The 19149-nt window shown below is 40.0% G+C and overlaps 1 protein-coding gene and 3 non-coding genes across 5 annotated transcripts; 3 read left to right on the plus strand and 1 right to left on the minus strand.

Annotated features, from left to right (window-relative positions):
• Positions 1–39: 39 nt before the first annotated feature.
• Positions 40–17574, minus strand: LOC114830150 (zinc finger protein 14-like). Of its 2 annotated transcripts, XM_029117065.2 has the most exons (8): positions 17434–17574; positions 16715–16917; positions 16486–16587; positions 16275–16370; positions 15432–15542; positions 15191–15317; positions 14106–15001; positions 40–2332 (listed from the first exon to the last, which is right to left on the minus strand). In XM_029117065.2, the coding sequence occupies exons 1-8, from the start codon at positions 17459–17461 to the stop codon at positions 680–682; spliced, it is 3216 nt and encodes a 1071-aa protein (XP_028972898.2). In that variant the 5' UTR covers positions 17462–17574; the 3' UTR covers positions 40–679. The 2 variants fall into 2 exon arrangements, with proteins under 2 accessions (XP_028972898.2, XP_028973029.2); XM_029117196.2 differs by lacking the exons at positions 14106–15001; positions 15191–15317; positions 15432–15542; ... (2 more) ...; positions 16715–16917; positions 17434–17574 and adding exons at positions 3438–3564; positions 3679–3789; positions 4264–4359; ... (1 more) ...; positions 4701–4903; positions 5878–6055 and having other exon boundaries at positions 46–3213.
• Positions 7690–7905, plus strand: LOC114830209. The gene has a single exon (XR_003777923.1). It is a non-coding gene; the product is annotated as a small nucleolar RNA U3 (small nucleolar RNA).
• On the plus strand, positions 8653–8868 carry LOC114830211. The gene has a single exon (XR_003777925.2). It is a non-coding gene; the product is annotated as a small nucleolar RNA U3 (small nucleolar RNA).
• LOC114830208 lies at positions 9594–9809 on the plus strand. Its single transcript, XR_003777922.1, has one exon. It is a non-coding gene; the product is annotated as a small nucleolar RNA U3 (small nucleolar RNA).
• Positions 17575–19149: the final 1575 nt, after the last annotated feature.

Here is a 19149-nt window from a genome sequence, read left to right on the forward strand (position 1 = left end):
TAAAAAGACATATTTGACTATCAACTTCGTTTTTTTATTTGCCTATGTAAATATCAACGTACGAGCAGTTGTTGTTACATGTATTTAAAATGGGTATTTAAACTAATAAAATACCCCCAGACCACCGGAAGCCCCCAGGCCAGAAGTGTTGCTAACTTTCATATGCTCAAAGTAATAATCAGTTAAGTCAAACATTTTGTTCCAGTTTGACAAGTAAATAGTAAAATAATATTTTTAAACCAGTGATATTGACTTGAACATTCGAGATTTAACAGATTACAAATGCTAAAACACAAACCTTTAATAATCACACAGTTTTGTGGTCTTCTACTTTATTGTTGTCATTAGGAAATGCAATGTTATGGTTACAGGAGAATAACTGTTTCTATAGTTTGGCTGATACAGTGCATTTGAAATTAGCTGGTAATTCAAAATTATCCACTAAAGAATGTCAAAATGAAAAAAAATATAATAATCAAATAGCTGGTTATGAAAACAAAATAATAACTTGAGTTTTTATCTGGGTGGTAACACAACTTAAAACCACACTTGTGGAGACACGGAATCAAGACCCTTCTCTGAACTTCTGTAGTTGCTTCCATGTTTTGTCTCTCACTACTTTTGCAGCTGAACTGTCTATAATGGAATATGCATCATTAAAAAAATACTCAATGTTCTTTTAAGAGTGAGTACTTCGGTGTTCTGTCAGGCACTTTCTTTGCGCAAAAGCTAATCCACATTCCCCACACACATGTAACTTATTCTGTTTTGTATGGGTTCGCTCATGTTTTACCCTGTGGTAAGACAATCGAAAACGTTTATCACAAATGCTGCACGCAAACGGCTTCTCTCCTGTATGAAGACTTCTGTGTGATTTCAAGTAACCGGACTGGATGAAGGACTTTCCACAATCTTGGCATTTGTATGGTCGTTCCCCAGTGTGGTACCGTTCATGCAACCTCCTTTCATTGGCAGTGATGAATGTTTTTGTGCAATAGGAGCATGGCCATGGTCTTTCTCCAGTGTGAGTAAGTTTATGTCTTTTCAGTGACACTGATTTGTAAAACTGCTTTCCACAGATTGTACATGGGTATCTCACCTCCTCATGAACTTGTTCGATGTGTGAATTCAACTGAAGTTTTGTTCTGTAGGACATGTCACACTGCGAGCAAGAAAACAGTCTCTCCTCTGAGTGGGTTCCCATGTGCACTGAAAGTTCTCCAGCAGCCCTGAAGCTCTTTCCACACTGCCAGCACAGGAACGGCTTTTCTCCAGTGTGCTTCCTACTGTGTATCGTCAGAGAATTAGATGAATTGAAATTTGCTTGACAAACAGAGCACTGGTAAGGGTACTCCCCTGAGTGAACTCTCTCATGGACGACAAGATACGATAACTGCGTAAAAGTTCTCTCACACTGAGAGCAGGGGTATGGTCCTGTGAATTTATGTTGATGCAGGTAGTGGTCTCTCAGTCGACCCAACAGGGTAAAGGTCTTCTCACACATGGTACACTGAATTTCCTTGTGTTGCACCAGCTTATGTCTTTCAAAGGCAATAGAATTTGGTAGTACCCTTCCACAATCAGAGCAATAGAATGGGCTGTGGATTCGCTTATGTGTTCTTAGGGATGATGAACATTTGAAGTCCTTCCCACAATCACCACATTTGAAGACCACTTTTCTAGCTTCACATTTTAAGACAAGCTTTAGTTTTTCGTCTTTGTCTACACTTTCTCTGTGTTGCTTCAAATTGCACGTGTCAAGTTCAATCGTAGATGTTTGCGGGGCATTAGCTTCAGCAGCCACTGGGTGATCTGACTCCTGTCGGCGCCGCGCTTCCATTTGAGAGGACTTTACCCGGTTCATTTTACAGATATATTTCTGGTGTTGATTCAGACTTTGCATATACTTAAAGCGCTGGTCACAATGCAAACACTGATAGGGACGTTCCTCTGAGTGGGATCTCATATGAGTAGCTAAATGACCGGCACAGTCCAACACTTTTCCACACACAGTGCATGTATGTGTTTTGGGAGCGTCCCCTGTATCACCGTCCGTGGTACTGGCCTCAGGGAAGTTTCCCACAGTAGTTGGAGGGGAGCTGCAACTTTCTGTGTTTTCTAATATCCCTTCATGGCCAAGGATCTCCTGATGTTTCTTCAAAGAGTCTTTGTACTTAAAGCTCCTTTCACAAGTAGCACAGTTGTAGGGACGTGCCCTCGAGTGAGATTTCAAATGCCTTTCCATTTGTGAGGCAAAAGTCAAAATCTTACCACAGACGTGACAGGTTCTGGAATCTACCTGGGTTTCATTCTCTGCGGTACCAAGAAAAACCTCTGGTTGTGGGCACCTGTTTAATTCGGATACGTTCTGACCACCATCCTGAGACAAATCTACCTGGGTCATTTTCTTACACAGTTCATTCTGGTGTTTTTTCAAATCATACGAATACTTAAATCTCTTATCACAGTTGACACATTTAAATGGACGCTCTTTGGAGTGAGAGCTCATATGCCTGACCAAACTTGAAGTACGGGCAAAAAATCTTCCACATACAGAGCAGGTGTTATTGGATGTGATAGTGTCCAGAGATCCTTGCTGGGATGGCCCTGGTGGTGGGGGAATGTTTATGGGAGAGGCTACTGGAGATTCGCAAGTGGAGGGTGGCTGGATCTCTGCATATTTACCGTTATCCCAAATTTGCAGCTCCCTTTCACAAACTCGTCTCTGGTGTCTCTTCAGATCATGACTGTCTCTGAAGCATTTTTCACATGAGAGACACTTAAATTTGAGATCTCCAGTGTGGGTAAGCTGATGCCTTCTCATTGCTGCGACTCGAGTGAAACTCTTTCCACACACTTCACATGTCTTACTGAATGGGCCTTGTCGTTTACATGACTTTTTCTGGGACGAGAGCACCTTTAAGGGGGATGGCAGTTTCACTACACGCCTACAAGGAGCAATCTTTTGGGGTTTTTGCACCGTCTGTTTTAATGTTTCAAAATGTGAAGGTTTGAGTGAATTCAAGCCAATAACATCTTCACTGTCAATTTCCCCAAAAGCAGACTCCATCTCCGACTCCCTCGGTTTCATTCCATCCAAATCCATTTCTTCTGACTGTGTAGCCGATTCTGTATTTGGACCAGTCACCAATTGCACGTGTGGAGGAAGGGACAGAGAGGACAGGATGCAGTCACCAATGGAGGATGCAGCTCCTTTTCATACAAAAGAGGGAGGCAATGAAGAAGAAAGATTTAACTGTGATTGCACTTCATTTTTGCATTATATATGTAAATTATGTAAATGCCACGTTATGTATAAACTTTTGACAAAAACAATAATCTATTTTGCAATATAGCCAAGTTCTTTACTTGACAGAATTTATTATTTTGATGAAACAGTCCATGAGAGTAAACCTATAACTCTGTATTATACTCACCGCCGACAGATTCCAAATGTCCAAGTTTTCTATGGTACTGCAGCAGGGTCCTCAGCTGCCTGGGGTCTGGTACAGACTGAACACATTGTTCCAGGGCAGAGGGGACAGCATTTAGCAAGGAGGCAGTCTGGAGAGAGGAAGAGTAACATGGTTTAAATGCATGAACCAAAACATAGTCCTTGTTTCTGAATTCAACCACACTGACTGTTGTTATTTTGACAATGGTGTTTCTCCTTAGTACCTGTTCCAGGTCTGGTATGGGAAGTAACTTCTCAAGTCTGGTAAGGAATTCCAACATCAGCATCTGTATTGCAGTATCATACTGTGGGCCGAACTCCACAGGGAACACATCCTAGGAATGAAAAATAAATGTAAAATAGCAATGCACAGCTTAAAATGTACTTACATAAACATATTCATTAACCTATATGTGTTCAGAAACATTCTATATGAATAATAAGTCGAGATATTAGTGGAATAAAGTGCATCTTGAACCAATGCAAAGCTGTAAAAAATCCTGACCTTTGTTGCTCTATATGTTTTAGGTTTCTAATGGCTTGGTATCGAATGGCTAACCAGGTATGTAAAATCAGATAAATGTATTCATATAACTTCAGATGGCATCAATCTATCTAGGCTTCTATATCTATGGATACCACACAATGGGGCACCACACGGTTGCCATCTGTATGTTGTGGAAGTTGTGTATTATTCTAACCATCTCTCGTACTGTATGCTACTGATGTTGTTAGTTACTATAACCATCTCTCGTACTGTATGTAACCCCAACAACTGTAAAAGAAGAAAGTTCAAAATGTTAACAAACCTGGTAAAAGTGCTCCCTTTCACTTGGGTCTTTCAGCAGAGATTCAACCAGCTCCACAAACTTTGATTCACACAATTCCACATCTGCATTACTTGGCTACAACAGAGCATGGACAACTGTTAGAAAAATGTAAGCTTAACACTCAGACCAACACTGTTGGCTTGGGCCTGTTGGTTTCACGTTGGGTGATGCCTACTTTTCAGATACTAACCCCTAAATTAACGGTTGACGCGAGGGATCGGATCTTATCCAGATGTTGTTGAATATTTTGGACGTCTGATGTCGGCTCAGTACGACACAGCTCTAGCACCAACTGAAATGACAAAGGACCAGTCAGGAGTGAGTCAAAGTTAACACACTTTCTAGCCATAGTTCAGTATTTTGGCTAAAGGCAAGGAAACGCATCACATCAACACCCATTCTGAACCTGACCTTACCCTCGCTCGAAGTCCCAGGATGAGTTGGGCTCTCTGACTGCAACTCAAAAGCTCTGGTACAATTTCTGTCACCGTGGTGACAAACTCCTCCAGCATCCCATAATCTTGAACCTGTCCTTGCTGAACCACCTGCCACATGGCTGCAGAGACCAGCCGCAGTGGTGGAATGAAAAGACGCAGAGAAGGAAGAAGAAGAGGGGCACCTAAAAGTAAAGGACATGAATCTGGATTTGAAACTTCAAACTTGACTGAGATTACACTGAAGCAATTCTCAAAGTTACATTTAAAACTTGTGCCCTTATTTCTTATATAAATTGTTTTACTGATCAATTAAGAAATATTTCACACACTCAAAATGTGAGTTTCCACCTGGGCATGTTTCCATGTTACAGTGAGAATATGTTTACTGAAGACATAGCCACTCTTCCATGCATGCACAGATCACCTGTGCGCAACAGAACAACACTAGGAACATGTTGTGACCAAAACAATGTTTGCTGCCTTACTGTGATGGAGCTGGTAAAGACAGCTTCCAGTATAATTTTAAATATACTTTCTTGCTAAATCGACAGACAAATCCCCCGTTTCCAAAACAAACAATTATAATTCACGTTTCAAAACAATAAAATACATCTTTGGGACTTCAGTTCACATGGCGTCAGACATGGTCAATGTTACCTGCTGATAACTTTACGTATAGTCAGAATGCATTTTTGACATACTGAGAATAAATCCTATCAGCACCCAAAATATAAGGTTTATAATAAAATGTTCGAATACAATGTAAATTAAAACAAACATTGTCATAGTCTTAAAACATGGTTAAAACGGAAATGTTGACATAACTGACAGTCCAACGGCATCCGTATGGCTTGGAGGACGAATTACGAGAAGTTGCATTTCTCCATTCCATGAACCTATTGAGTTGTCGTGGATGTGCAAACTGCATCAAACAAATGACTAATGAAGTACTGCTGATTCGTGTGAAATAAGGCTCCAGATACCAACGTAATTTACATGTAGGGGAAAAACAATTCATGCTTATATAGGCCCATGCTAAACAAAACAGTGATGATTCTTAGGTAGGCCTTCTTCGGCCCCAGGCATACAAACAATACAGTTCTAAGTCAGCAAGAATAACAGCCGTGGTAAACAGCAAGTCTTAAACCATAAATACCGTTTTCGAATGGATCCTCATACAGCATCTCGTCCTTATACAAATGTTGTCACGCACGACTAATCTAATATATTTGATTTCCAAGAGGACAATTTTAACACTTGTTTTTAAACATAGGTAAATTAACAAGCGTCAAACGAAAGAAAAGAGATGTAAATCAGGTAATAATAAAGTACTTCCGGGTATCGACTTTTAAGATTCTTCAAAATAAAGGTCCGGTCATGCATATTTTGTGAATGAATTATTGGGACTAAGGCAGCTAACAATTTGTACAAAAATGTGCACAAATATCTACGCATTTTATACTCGTTATCTTTTAAATAATCGTTAAAAGCATTTATATGATACTATGTGAAATGCAAAACATTTCCACCGTATGTATTTGAGGCATTGCCATTTAGAGAAAATATTCTATTATCCTAATGGATTTAGAGAAAGTATTTCTCACCACCCATAACGTAGTTGATGGCTTTGCATCATCACAACTCCACAGTTGAGGGACATAAAAAAAAAGGTATTCGCAAGAAAGGAAGCTCTATTATATTATGTCAGGCTATTATTAGACTGACCTATAATAACTGACAATAATAATAACTGACAATCCCTATGGTGTGGCATTATTTCATTGTAAGACAGGCCTACACACATATTTGTGATCATTATTAATTTTCAGAGCACTGTTATTTCAACACAAATGTTGCTTCTCAATTTTGTTCAGCCTAGCTAGGATAGCAACCTTCCAGATACAGTTCAAGGTTTGATGAATAAACTTTGAACACTAATCTAATTAGCATATTCACTGTGTGTCAAAGACTATTTCAACCAATGACTGTCCTCAGAAAAATACACATTTTAGCCTCTGGAACCGCCCTCTTTTGCGTCGTTCCAACACTGAAAGATTGTTAAAAGTACTTAAAACTTTACAAAATGCGCTGCCTTCATTCGCCTTCTACGCATGTCAGGCTAGAATTTCAGGGGTCTTTTATCTAGTTTCTGACTTGAGAAATGAGCTAAAAATGCTGTTCCGCCTCATAATTAACGAGTATTTTTTTGAGAACGAGGTGGGTTCTAGGTGTCATTTATTTCGCCTGCTTATATCCACTGATGACAGTTTATTGCTATTGAAGTAGGGAATATTATTAGTGTTTATCAATTTTATTTGTATTTAATTGTGGTTGCAGTAGTTAGCAGTTGCTTCTAGAATGTATGCAACAATATTCATTACCTCGCTGTTTATTAAATAATTATGTGGAGACATTTTAATACACCAGGCTATCTAAACTGTTGGTCCCATGTTTCCAGTTGACAAACGATTCCAGAAATGTTCCATATACACACAAACACCTTATATCGTTTATTTCTTGACGCAGATTATGACTTAATGAATCCATGTCAATTTGCTGACTTCCTTGAATGAATTGTAACACAGTAACATATTTGAAATAGTTGAATGTCGTATAATTAGGGTAGAAAACTTACGCAAATGAATTTGCAGCTTCAGTTTGTGACACGTACTTTTCAACCAATGGCTGTACTCGGAAAACTACACGATTACCCTCTGGAACCTCCCTCATTTGCGACGTACTGCACTTGAACAATTGCGTTAAAAGATTACTAAAACATTACAAAGTGGTGTGTGAGTCCATTTAGACATGTGATCAAGACTGTTTACATATTTTATCTGTTGTTGAAAACTAGTATGATTAGCATGGCCCACGTGTTCCTATTATAGTTCGCGTTTCAAACTGCGGTAACCGTCAGTGAGAACGACTGTGCCAGCATAGGGTACTCTTCCTCGCTTACTGGTTCGTTAAGACTATACTTTCAGGGATCATTTCTATAGTTTTTGACTTGAGAAATGTGCTTCTAAAGTGTTTGGTCTCGCTACCCACGAGGATGAGTTTTGATATTCCTTTCTGAGCGCGAAGCGGGTTTTGAGTGATGATTCAGTTCATGTGCTCTCTGCCATTGATGACCGTTCTTTGCTTCCTTGTGGAGCATTGAGGGAGGGAATATGATCAGAGTGGTTAGCTCTTAATTAATGTAAAACAGCAATATCTTTAGGACTTCATTTGTAGTTCACTTTGAATGTAGTCATTCACTTAATGTAGTTGAATTTCATGATTAGCAATATCTTTCTATATTACAGTTCATAGCCCACATGGCGAATCCATCTGATAATGCACCATGCCATTCAAAAGCATTGTGTAAACAACGCGTGAACATTTAATCCTTTGTTTCGTGAGCTGACAAACGATCCCAGAAATATCCCATGTACACACAAACACCGTATATCGTTAATTTTTTGACGCAGATGATAACCTAATGAATCCATGTCAATTTGCTGACTTCCTTGAATGAATTGTAACACAGTAACATATTTGAAACAGTTGAATATTGCATTCATTTTTTTGTTGAGTATAATTAGTGTGGCAACCTTCCGCAAATTAATTTGCATCTTCAGTTTGTGACACGTACTTTTCAACCAATGTCTGTTCTCCGAAAACTACACGATTACCCTCTGGAACCTCCCTCATTTGCGACGTACTGCACTTGAACAATTGCGTTAAAAGATTACTAAAACATTACAAAGTGGTGTGTGAGTCCATTTAGACATGTGATCAAGACTGTTTACATATTTTATCTGTTGTTGAAAACTAGTATGATTAGCATGGCCCACGTGTTCCTATTATAGTTCGCGTTTCAAACTGCGGTAACCGTCAGTGAGAACGACTGTGCCAGCATAGGGTACTCTTCCTCGCTTACTGGTTCGTTAAGACTATACTTTCAGGGATCATTTCTATAGTTTTTGACTTGAGAAATGTGCTTCTAAAGTGTTTGGTCTCGCTACCCACGAGGATGAGTTTTGATATTCCTTTCTGAGCGCGAAGCGGGTTTTGAGTGATGATTCAGTTCATGTGCTCTCTGCCATTGATGACCGTTCTTTGCTTCCTTGTGGAGTATTGAGGGAAGGAATATGGTCAGAGTGGTTAGTTCTTAATTAATGTCGAATAACAAAATTGTTTGGATTTCAGATGTATTTCATATTGGGTAGTTGTATTTGATGATTAGCAATCATCTTTATTATCTCAATTCATAACCCCCATTGCGATGCCATCTAACAAACCTCCAAGTCATTTAAAAGCAGTGTATAAACTCCGCGTGAACAGTTGGTCCCATGTTTCGTGAGCTGACAAACGATCCCAGAAATGTTCCATATACACACAAACACCTTATATCGTTTATTTTTTGACGCAGATAATAACCTAATGAATCCATGTCAATTTGCTGACTTCCTTGATTGAATTGTAACACAGTAACATATTTGAAATAGTTGAATATTGCGTTCATATTTTGTCAAGTATAATAAGGGTAGCAACCTCGCGCAAATTAATGTATCTTCAGTGTGTGACACGTACTTTTCAACCAATGGGTATACTCGGAAAACTACACGATTACCCTCTGGAACCTCCCTCTTTTACGACGTCCTGAACTTGAACACGTGTGTTAAAAGATTACTAAAATATTACAAAGTGATGTGTGAGTCCAATTAGACATGGGATTAAGACTGTTTACATATTTTATTTGTTGTTGAAAACTAGCACGATTAGCATGGCCCACGTGTTCCTATTATAGTTCGCGTTTCAAACTGCGGTAACCGACAGTGAGAACGACTGTGCCAGCATAGGGTACTCTTCCTCGCTTATTGGTTCGTTAAGACTATACTTTCAGGGATCATTTCTATAGTTTTTGACTTGAGAAATGTGCTTCTAAAGTGTTTGGTCTCGCTACCCACGAGGATGAGTTTTGATATTCCTTTCTGAGCGCGAAGCGGGTTTTGAGTGATGATTCAGTTCATGTGCTCTCTGCCATTGATGACCGTTCTTTGCTTCCTTGTGGAGCATTGAGGGAAGGAATATGATCAGAGTGGTTAGTTCTCAATTATTGTCAAATAGCAATATGTTTTGGTCTTTATTCACTTTGAATGTAGTCACTCACTGTATGTAGTTGAATATGATGATTAGCAATACTCTTCAATATCTCAATAATAACCCACATGGCGAACCCATCTAATAATGCACCACGCCGTTTAAAAGCAGTTTATAAACAACGCGTCAACAGGTCCTGTTTCGTGAGCTGACTAACGATCCCAGAAATGTTCAATTATTGTATAAATGTTCTTATTTGTCTTATGAATTGCCACAGATGAGGGCCTCAAGAATTTACTGACTTTTTTATATGAAACGTTTGTAATCGTTGAAGGTTGCGTTCATGTTTACAGATTTGACCTGTTAATGAAAAACAGCAATATTAGCATGGCCCGCGTGTTTCTACAATAGTCCGCGGTTCATGCAGGGCCAACCGTGAAATAGAAGGACTCAACCAATTTACACTACACTCATTCGACCACTGCTCATGTTTACTATATTTTTTCAAGGATTATGTGTGGTTATATACTTGTGAAAAGTTCTATGGGTGTGCGACACCACACGTTTTGGGTGTGATCCGACACCAAGTAATAAAGGGCCAGCAAGTATGCATACAAGGTTTGCATACTTGGAATAGCTTTTGAAGAGGTAAAAACTTTGCACACTCCTAAAAGATTTACAAAATTGTAATTACTTTCCTAGTTGTTTAACATATTTGCAGGCTTGTAACTAACTTGATATTTGGAATCAGGCAACTCATTAAAAACACTTGCCAACGTAAAATACGGACGCTCAGAGTTTAGTCACAAACATTTCACTGGAACTGTGACAAAATTATTTTTATTGGTAAATCAGTTTGCGGTAGTTATTTCAAAGCATTTGCAAGCGTAGATACCTCTGATAACTCTGGTACGGCATAGCTTTTCTACCCAATGAACTGAGTGCATGGTGAGTCCGTGACGTACTTCACCGGTGCTTTCAGTTGATTGGTCAGAAAAAGCTATGGCCTGCCAAACAGAGGCTTTATGGGTAACTGCGGGTGAAAACGATGTGAAACGTACTACTGCAGACAGTGATTTACTATCCATCCATCCATCCATCATCTTCTGCTTATCCGGGGCCGGGTCGCGGGGGCAGCAGTCTAAGCAGTGATGCCCAGACTTCCCTCTCCCCAGACACTTCCTCTAGCTCTTTCCCGGGGGGACACCGAGGCGTTCCCAGGCCAGCCGGGAGACATAGTCCCTCCAGCGTGTCCTAGGTCTTCCCCGGGGTCTCCTCCCGGTGGGACGGGACCGGAACACCTTCCCAGGAAGGCGTTCCGGAGGCATCCGAAACAGATGCCCAAGCCACCTCAGCTGACCCTTCTCGATGTGGAGGAGCAGCGGCTCTACTCTGAGCTCCTCCCGGGTGACCGAGCTTCTCACCCTCTCTAAGGGATCGCTCGGCCACCCTGTGGAGAAAGCTCATTTTGGCCACCTGTTTCCGGGATCTTGTCCTTTCGGTCATGACCCAAAGCTCATGACCATAGGTGAGAGTAGGAACGTAGATTGACTGGTAAATCGAGAGCTTCGCCTTGCGGCTCAGCTCTTTCTTCACCACGACAGACCGATACATCGACTGCATTACTGCAGAAGCTGCACCGATCCGTCTGTCAATCTCCCGTTCCATCCTTCCCTCACTTGTGAACAAGACCCCTAGATACTTAAACTCCTCCACTTGAGGCAGGCACTCTCCACCAGCCTGAAGTGGGCAAGTAGAAGTAGTGATTTACTAATAAAAATATATTTGTCACAGTTCTAGCAACATTTTAGTGACAAAACTGAGCTTCCGTATTTTACCTTTGCAAGTGTTATTAATAAGTTGTATGATTCCAAATATCAAGTTAGATACAATTCTTATACAACAACACATTATATACAACAAAGTAATTGCACGTTTGCAAAAAAAAATAAAAAATAGAATTACAAAAGTAATTCCAAGTTTGCAAATCTTTTTTTACAAGTGTGCAACAGTTTAACAAATAAAAACGTATGTCGCTGTTTTACTTTCATAAGTGAGTCTTTAAAATCTTTACTTATAATCCACATTGCGAAACATCTGTAAATAAATGTCATTTAAACTGTTCAATACAGGTCGTTTTCGAACAAACGTCTCTTCTGGAAATCTCTTTTTGGTGAAGGGAGCTGTTCATTTAGCTCCCGAATTTCCTTAACGTATTTTTGCTCAACAATTCTTTGCTGACATGGTGAAAATGTATTTTCTAAAGATTGTATATTTGCTCTGCAGAATCAATAGTGGGGAGAGTGCATCTTTCCGTTCCACGTTTAGTAGGGGTAACTTCACAAAAAAAACCTGCTAAGATTTAACTTTCATGCTCAAACATATCTACCCTGCTTTTTCACCTTTTCGTAGTAGTCCTGGTCTATTTAGTGTTTTATCAATCAATCAAATGTATTCATAAAGCCCTTTGTACAACAGCAGTTGTGCTTTTTACAGGAAACAACAGTAGTGTTGAATTTCAGTGGCTAGGAAAAACTCCCTAAGAAGGCCGAAATTTAGGAAGAAACCTAGAGAGGACCCAGGCTCAGAGGGGTGACTAGTCCTCTTCTGGCTGTGCCGGGTGAGATTTTAAGAGTCCAATTGGAATAATTAGTCTATTTAAATTTAGACTAGGTCAGAAGCATGACCAGATTGACAAGGACAGCGACGGGCCCCGCAAACCAGGTACTCCGCAGGTGTGGACCAGGACCTCATGTCCTCCTAAAGTTTAAAATGTGAGGAGACTGGTCATTTGTAAGCATTTTAAAAAAAGAGCTGATAGTGAGCCAACTGAGTAGGCTCCTTCAGGTGAATGTAGCCCATCTTTACTTTATACTCTCACCTAAAGGATTATTAGGAACACCATACTAATACTGTGTTTGACCCCCTTTCGCCTTCAGAACTGCCTTAATTCTACAAGGTGCTGAAAGCATTCTTTAGAAATGTTGGCCCATATTGATAGGATAGCATCTTGCAGTTGATGGAGATTTGTGGGATGCACATCCAGGGCACGAAGCACCCGTTCCACCACATCCCAAAGATGCTATTTTGGGTTGAGATCTGGTGACTGTGGGGGCCATTTCAGTTCAGTGAACTCATTGTCATGTTCAAGAAACCAATTTGAAATTATTGTGAAATACTCAGACCGGCCCGTCTGGCACCAACAACCATGCCACGCTCAAAATTGATTAAATCACCTTTCTTTCCCATTCTGACATTCAGTTTGGAGTTCAGGAGATTGTCTTGACCAGGACCACACCCCTAAATGCATTGAAGCAACTGCCATGTGATTGGTTGATTAGATAATTGCATTAATGAGAAATTGAACAGGTGTTCATACATACATACATACATACATATTTCTTTTTTTTCTTCTCTTTCTTACTCTTATCAATGTCGCATAGGCGCTCTTCAAAACATACTATTTTTCCATTGATTAATTCACTCTTCAATCAATGAGAGCTGAGACAGTGGGTATTGGTACATGGCCACTATATGACAGCAAAGGGCTGATTTTAGGCATGACAAACGACAGCCCAAACCAGTGGTGTGTTAATCAATAGTTTTCTCTTTGCATTTAGTTTCACCACATTTGAAGACCACTTTTCTAGCTTCACATTTTAAGACAAGCTTTAGTTTTTAGTCTTTGTCTACTCTTTCTCGGTGTTGCTTCAAATTGCACGTGTCAAGTTCAATCGTAGATGTTTGCGGGGCATTAGCTTTAGCAGCCACTGGTTGACCTGACTCCTGTCGGCGCCGCGCTTCCATTTGAGAGGACTTTACCCGGTTCATTTTACAGATATATTTCTGGTGTTGATTCAGACTTTGCATATACTTAAAGCGCTGGTCACAATGCAAACACTGATAGGGACGTTCCTTTGAGTGGGATCTCATATGAGTAGCTAAATGACCGGCACAGTCCAACACTTTTCCACACACAGTGCATGTATGTGTTTTGGGAGCGTCCCCTGTATCACCGTCCGTGGTACTGGCCTCAGGGATGTTTCCCACAGTAGTTGGAGGGGAGCTGCAACTTTCTGTGTTTTCTAATATCCCTTCATGGCCAAGGATCTCCTGATGTTTCTTCAAAGAGTCTTTGTACTTAAAGCTCCTTTCACAAGTAGCACAGTTGTAGGGACGTGCCCTCGAGTGAGATTTCAAATGCCTTTCCATTTGTGAGGCAAAAGTAAAACTCTTACCACAGACGTGACAGGTTCTGGAATCTACCTGGGTTTCATTCTCTGCGGTACCAAGAAAAACCTCTGGTTTCGGACTCCCATTTGGTTCGGCCACATTCTGACCACCATCCTGAGACAAATCACCCAGGGTCAATTTCTTACACAGTTCATACTGGTGCTTTTTCAAATCATACGAATACTTAAATCTCTTATCACAGTTGACACATTTAAATGGACGCTCTTTGGAGTGAGAGCTCATGTGCCTGACAAAACTTGAAGTACGAGCAAAAAATCTTCCACATACAGAGCAGGTGTTATTGGATGTGATATTGTCCAGAGATCCTTGCTGGGATGGCCCTGGTGGTGGGGGAATGTTTATGGGAGAGGCTACTGGAGATTTGCAAGTGGAGGGTGGCTGCAACTCTTCATTTTCACGGTTATCCCAAATTTGCAGTTCCCTTCCACAAACTCGTCTCTGGTGTCTCTTCAGATCATGACTGTCTCTGAAGCATTTTTCACATGAGAGACACTTAAACTTGAGATCTCCAGTGTGGGTAAGCTGATGCCTTCTCATTGCTGTGACTCGAGTGAAACTCTTTCCACACACTTCACATGTCTTACTGAATGGGCCTTGTCGTTTACATGACTTTGTCTGGGACGAGAGCACCTTTGAGGAGACTGGCTGTTTCACTGCACCCCTATAAGGAGAGATCTTTCGGGGGTTTAGCACCGTCGAGCTAATTTTACTTTGTTTGAGTGTTTTAGAATGTGAAGGTTCGAGTGAATTCAAGCTAGAAACAGCTTCATTTTCAATTTCCCCAAAAGCAGACTCCATCTCCGACTCCCTCGGTTTCATTCCATCCAAATCCATTTCTTCTGACTGTGTAGCCGATTCTGTATTTGGACCAGTCACCACTTGCACGTGTGGAGGAAGGGACAGAGAGGACAGGATGCAGTCACCAATGGAGGATGCAGCTCCTTTTCATACAAAAGAGGGAGGCAATGAAGAAGAAAGATTAAACTGTGATTGCACTTCATTTTTGCATTATATATGTAAATTATGTAAATGCCATGTTATGTATAAACTTTTGACAAAAACAATAATCTATTTTGCAATATAGCCAAGTTCTCCATGAGAGTAAACCTATAACTCTGTAATATACTGACCGCCGACAGATTCCACATGTCCAAGTTTTCTATGGTACTGCAGCAGGGTCCTCAGCTGCCTGGGGTCTGGTACAGACTGAACACATTGTTCCAGGGCAGAGGGGACAGCATTTAGCAAGGAGGCAGTCTGGAGAGAGGAAGAGTAACATGGTTTAAATGCATGAACCAAAACATAGTCCTTGTTTCTGAATTCAACCACATTGACTGTTGTTATTTTGACAATGGTGTTTCTCCTTAGTACCTGTTCCAGGTCTGGTATGGGAAGTAACTTCTCAAGTCTGGTAAGGAAGTCCAACATCAGCATCTGTATTGCAATGTCATACCGTGGGCTGAATTCCACAGGAAACACATCCTAGGAATGTGTAAATAAATTGTGTTAACAATTAGCCAAGAATGTGCTGCTCTAGCCTTTGGTCTTTGACCATCATCCAGGATGGTCCTCGTATTGTTTAGTTTATTAAGATGCCATAATCAAATAACGTCACTGACAGTGGATAAGCGTTGGAATGTAACACACTTAAATACTTACATTTATTGGAGATATATATATATATATATTCATATATTTCTGAGTTCTAACCTAGCCTATGTTAGTTCCACAGGGAACACATCCTAGGAATGAAAAATGAATGTAAAATAGCAATACACAGCTTAAAATGTACTTACATAAACATATCCATGAACCTGTATGTGTCCATTCTATTTGAATATTATGTAGAAATATTAGTGAAATAAAGTGCATCTTGAACCAACGCAAAGCTGTAAAAAATCCTGACCTTTGTTGCTCTATATGTTTTAGGTTTCTAATAAGTAGAACCTGGTATCGAATGGCTAATCAGGTATGTAAAATCAGATAAATGTATTCATATAACTTCAGATGGCATCAATATATCTAGGCTTCTATATCTATGGATACCACACGATGGGGCACCACATGGTTGCCATCTGTATGTTGTGGAAGTTGTGTATTATTCTAACCATCTCATACTGTATGCTACTGATGTTGTTAGTTACTATAACCATCTCTTGTACTGTATGTAACCCCAACAACTCTAAAAGAAGAAAGTTCAAAATGTTAACAAACCTGGTAAAAGTGCTCCCTTTCACTTGGGTCTTTCAGCAGAGATTCAACCAGCTCGACAAACTTTGATTCACACAATCCCACATCTGCATTACTTGGCTAAAACAGAACATGGACAACTGTTAGAAAAATGTAAGCTTAACACTCAGACCAACACTGTTGGCTTGGGCCTGTTGGTTTCACGTTGGGTGATGCCTACTTTTCAGATACTAACCCCTGAATCAGCGGTTGATGCGAGGGATCGGATCTTATCCAGATGTTGTTGAATATTTTGGACATTTGATGTCTGCTCAGTACGACACAGCTCTATCACCAACTGAAATGACAAAGGACCAGTCAGGAGTGAGTCAAAGTTAACAACACACTTTCTAGCCATAGTTCAGTATTTTGGCTAAAGGCAAGGAAACGCATCACATCAACACCCATTCTGAACCTGACCTTACCCTCGCTCGAAATCCCAGGATGAGTTTGGCTCTCTGACTGCAACTCAAAAGCTCTGGTACAATTTCTGTCACCGTGGTGACAAACTCCTCCAGCATCCCATAATCTTGAACCTGTCCTTGCTGAACCACCTGCCACATGGCTGCAGAGACCAGCCGCAGTGGTGGAATGAAAAGACGCAGAGAAGGAAGAAGAAGAGGGGCACCTAAAAGTAAAGGACATGAATCCGGATTTGAAACTTCAAAATTGACTGAGATTACACTGAAGCAATTCTCAAAGTTACATTTAAAACTTGTGCCCTTATTTCTTATATATATATATTTTTACTGATCAATTAAAAAATATTTAACAAACTGAAAATGTGAGTTTCCACCTGGGCATGTTTCCATGTTACAATGAGAATATGTTTACTGAAGACACAGCCACTCTTCCATGCATGCAAAGATCACCTGTGCACAACATAACAACACTAGGAACATGTTGTGACCAAAACAATGTTTGCTGTCTGACTGTGATGGAGCTGGTTAAGACATTTTCTAGTAGATGTTTCATTGCTTATAGGCCCAAGCAAAATAAGCAATCCCTTACTAAACACAACAGTGCAGTGGATGATTTTAGACAGGCCTTCTTCGACTCCAGGCATACTAACAGTTCAAATTCAGCTAGAATAACATGGTAATAACATGGCCGTGGTAAAAAGCAAGTCTAAAACTAACAATACCGTTTTCGTATGGATTCTCATACAGCATCTCTTCCTTATACAAAAGTAGTCACGCACGAAATGCAGACTTAGCTAATATCTTTGATTTCCAAAAGGACAATTGAAAGTAAATTAGCAAGCGACAAATGAAAACAAGCAGGAAGTAATAAAGTACTTCCGGTTATTGGATTTTTGGTGATTCTTCAGATTAAAAGTTCCGTAATACATACATTGTGAATTAATAATTTTGAGTAAAATAGCTAACACTATACATAAAAAATTTGCACAAGTATGTACGTATTTTATATGTTTTATCATACAATTAATTGTTTAAAGTATTTATATGATATTATATGAGATGGCTTACCGAGATAACTTTTAGAGTAACTTAGTGACGTTGGGTGTAACTTCCCGATGAACGAGGAGGGTAAATCTGCAGACCGCAAGTCGGGGGCATAACTAAATATGGGGCTTCCCTAATATTAATGTAACACCCCAGCCGGGATGCTAAATCAGGAGTCGGAGTCAGAGGTAAAGAACACCGGGTAGAATTTATTAACCCTAACAAGACAGATGTGTGGCCACAGTCTACGCCCAACAATATCTGTTAATAAACAGATTCTTGACAAACTCTCTCCTAGATCTGTAACTAGCTCACACAAGTATCACATGTTACGGTTCTCTATCATACACAGGAGTGGAGACACAAGAGAGAGAGATTCCTGCCAAAACCCCACCTTATACAAGCTATGGCCGGAGACCCCTGAACATGCCCCGGCCATCCCCGAGCCCCCAGAGATGCTCTCCTTACTTCGGGACGTCGCACTTGGTTAAAACAGCCCCACCTATCTGTCAGTCCCCGCCCCCTAATGAAACATAACTGAGCAACTTAGAATAGCACTTTAAATGAACACAGGGTCGCTACATTAAGTTACGCCCATTGGCGGTTTCCATTGGTGAGGGTTTTTTGATTTAGTGCATGCGTTTATGAAGGAAGAAATACAGGACTAAGATTTCGGTAAGTGTTTCCATGTGACAACCTCTAGCTATATATTTAGGGATAATTAACGTGTTCGCTAAGTTCGTTTATCTACTAAATTCTTAAAATGTATACTATATAGCTTGCCAGTGACGGAACAGAAAACAGTACGCTAATTATTAACCAGCTATTGTCAATCAGGGTACGTTATAACTAGCTAAAGATGCATGATGCACCTGTCACTATATGCAAGATCAATTAATTTGTTTCTTCATATACACTATGTTGACATTATTTAGAAATATAAACCAAATAATAATTTGTCATGGCCATCTATGCAGTGGTGTAAAAAGTAATCAGGAGAAGTATTCAGCTCTGTTCAACAGTTTTGTGAAGTTGCTAAGGATGAGCTAAATTACCTAAACAAAACTAACCAATGACCTAAATTGATCATTTAGACTCTTCCTTTTTATTTTATTGATCACTGGTTTGTTTTGAACTCCCTTTACCTGGTTACTTAGATCTTAATTAGGATACTTCTCTAAAGTGGTGAACACAGCTGAACCCAGTTGAGTACTTTTACTTTGTACACCTCTACTTCAATGTGATTGTTGTGATCTTTCATTTAAGTTGCCAAGATGCGTTGTTGCAAATACTCTGACATCAAGCCATCCTGGCTTTGTTGGCCGCCACGGTTTTAGATTCAGCCGTTAACCTTTCTTTAAACTCCTCATATCATTTCTATATAAACGTGCATA

Source organism: Esox lucius, chromosome 23, assembly GCF_011004845.1.
Source record: "Esox lucius isolate fEsoLuc1 chromosome 23, fEsoLuc1.pri, whole genome shotgun sequence".
Taxonomy (NCBI): Eukaryota; Metazoa; Chordata; class Actinopteri; order Esociformes; family Esocidae; genus Esox; species Esox lucius.

Coding starts and splice junctions, on each gene's coding strand:
- LOC114830150 (XM_029117065.2), bottom strand. CDS start 17,461: ATGCTGTATGAGAATCCATACGAAAACG. Junction 15,002..15,190: donor ACATGTGGAATCTGTCGGCG/GTCAGTATATTA, acceptor TTGTATGAAAAG/GAGCTGCATCCTCCATTGGT. Junction 2,333..14,105: donor ATGGGAGTCCGAAACCAGAG/GTTTTTCTTGGT, acceptor CCACAACCAGAG/GTTTTTCTTGGTACCGCAGA.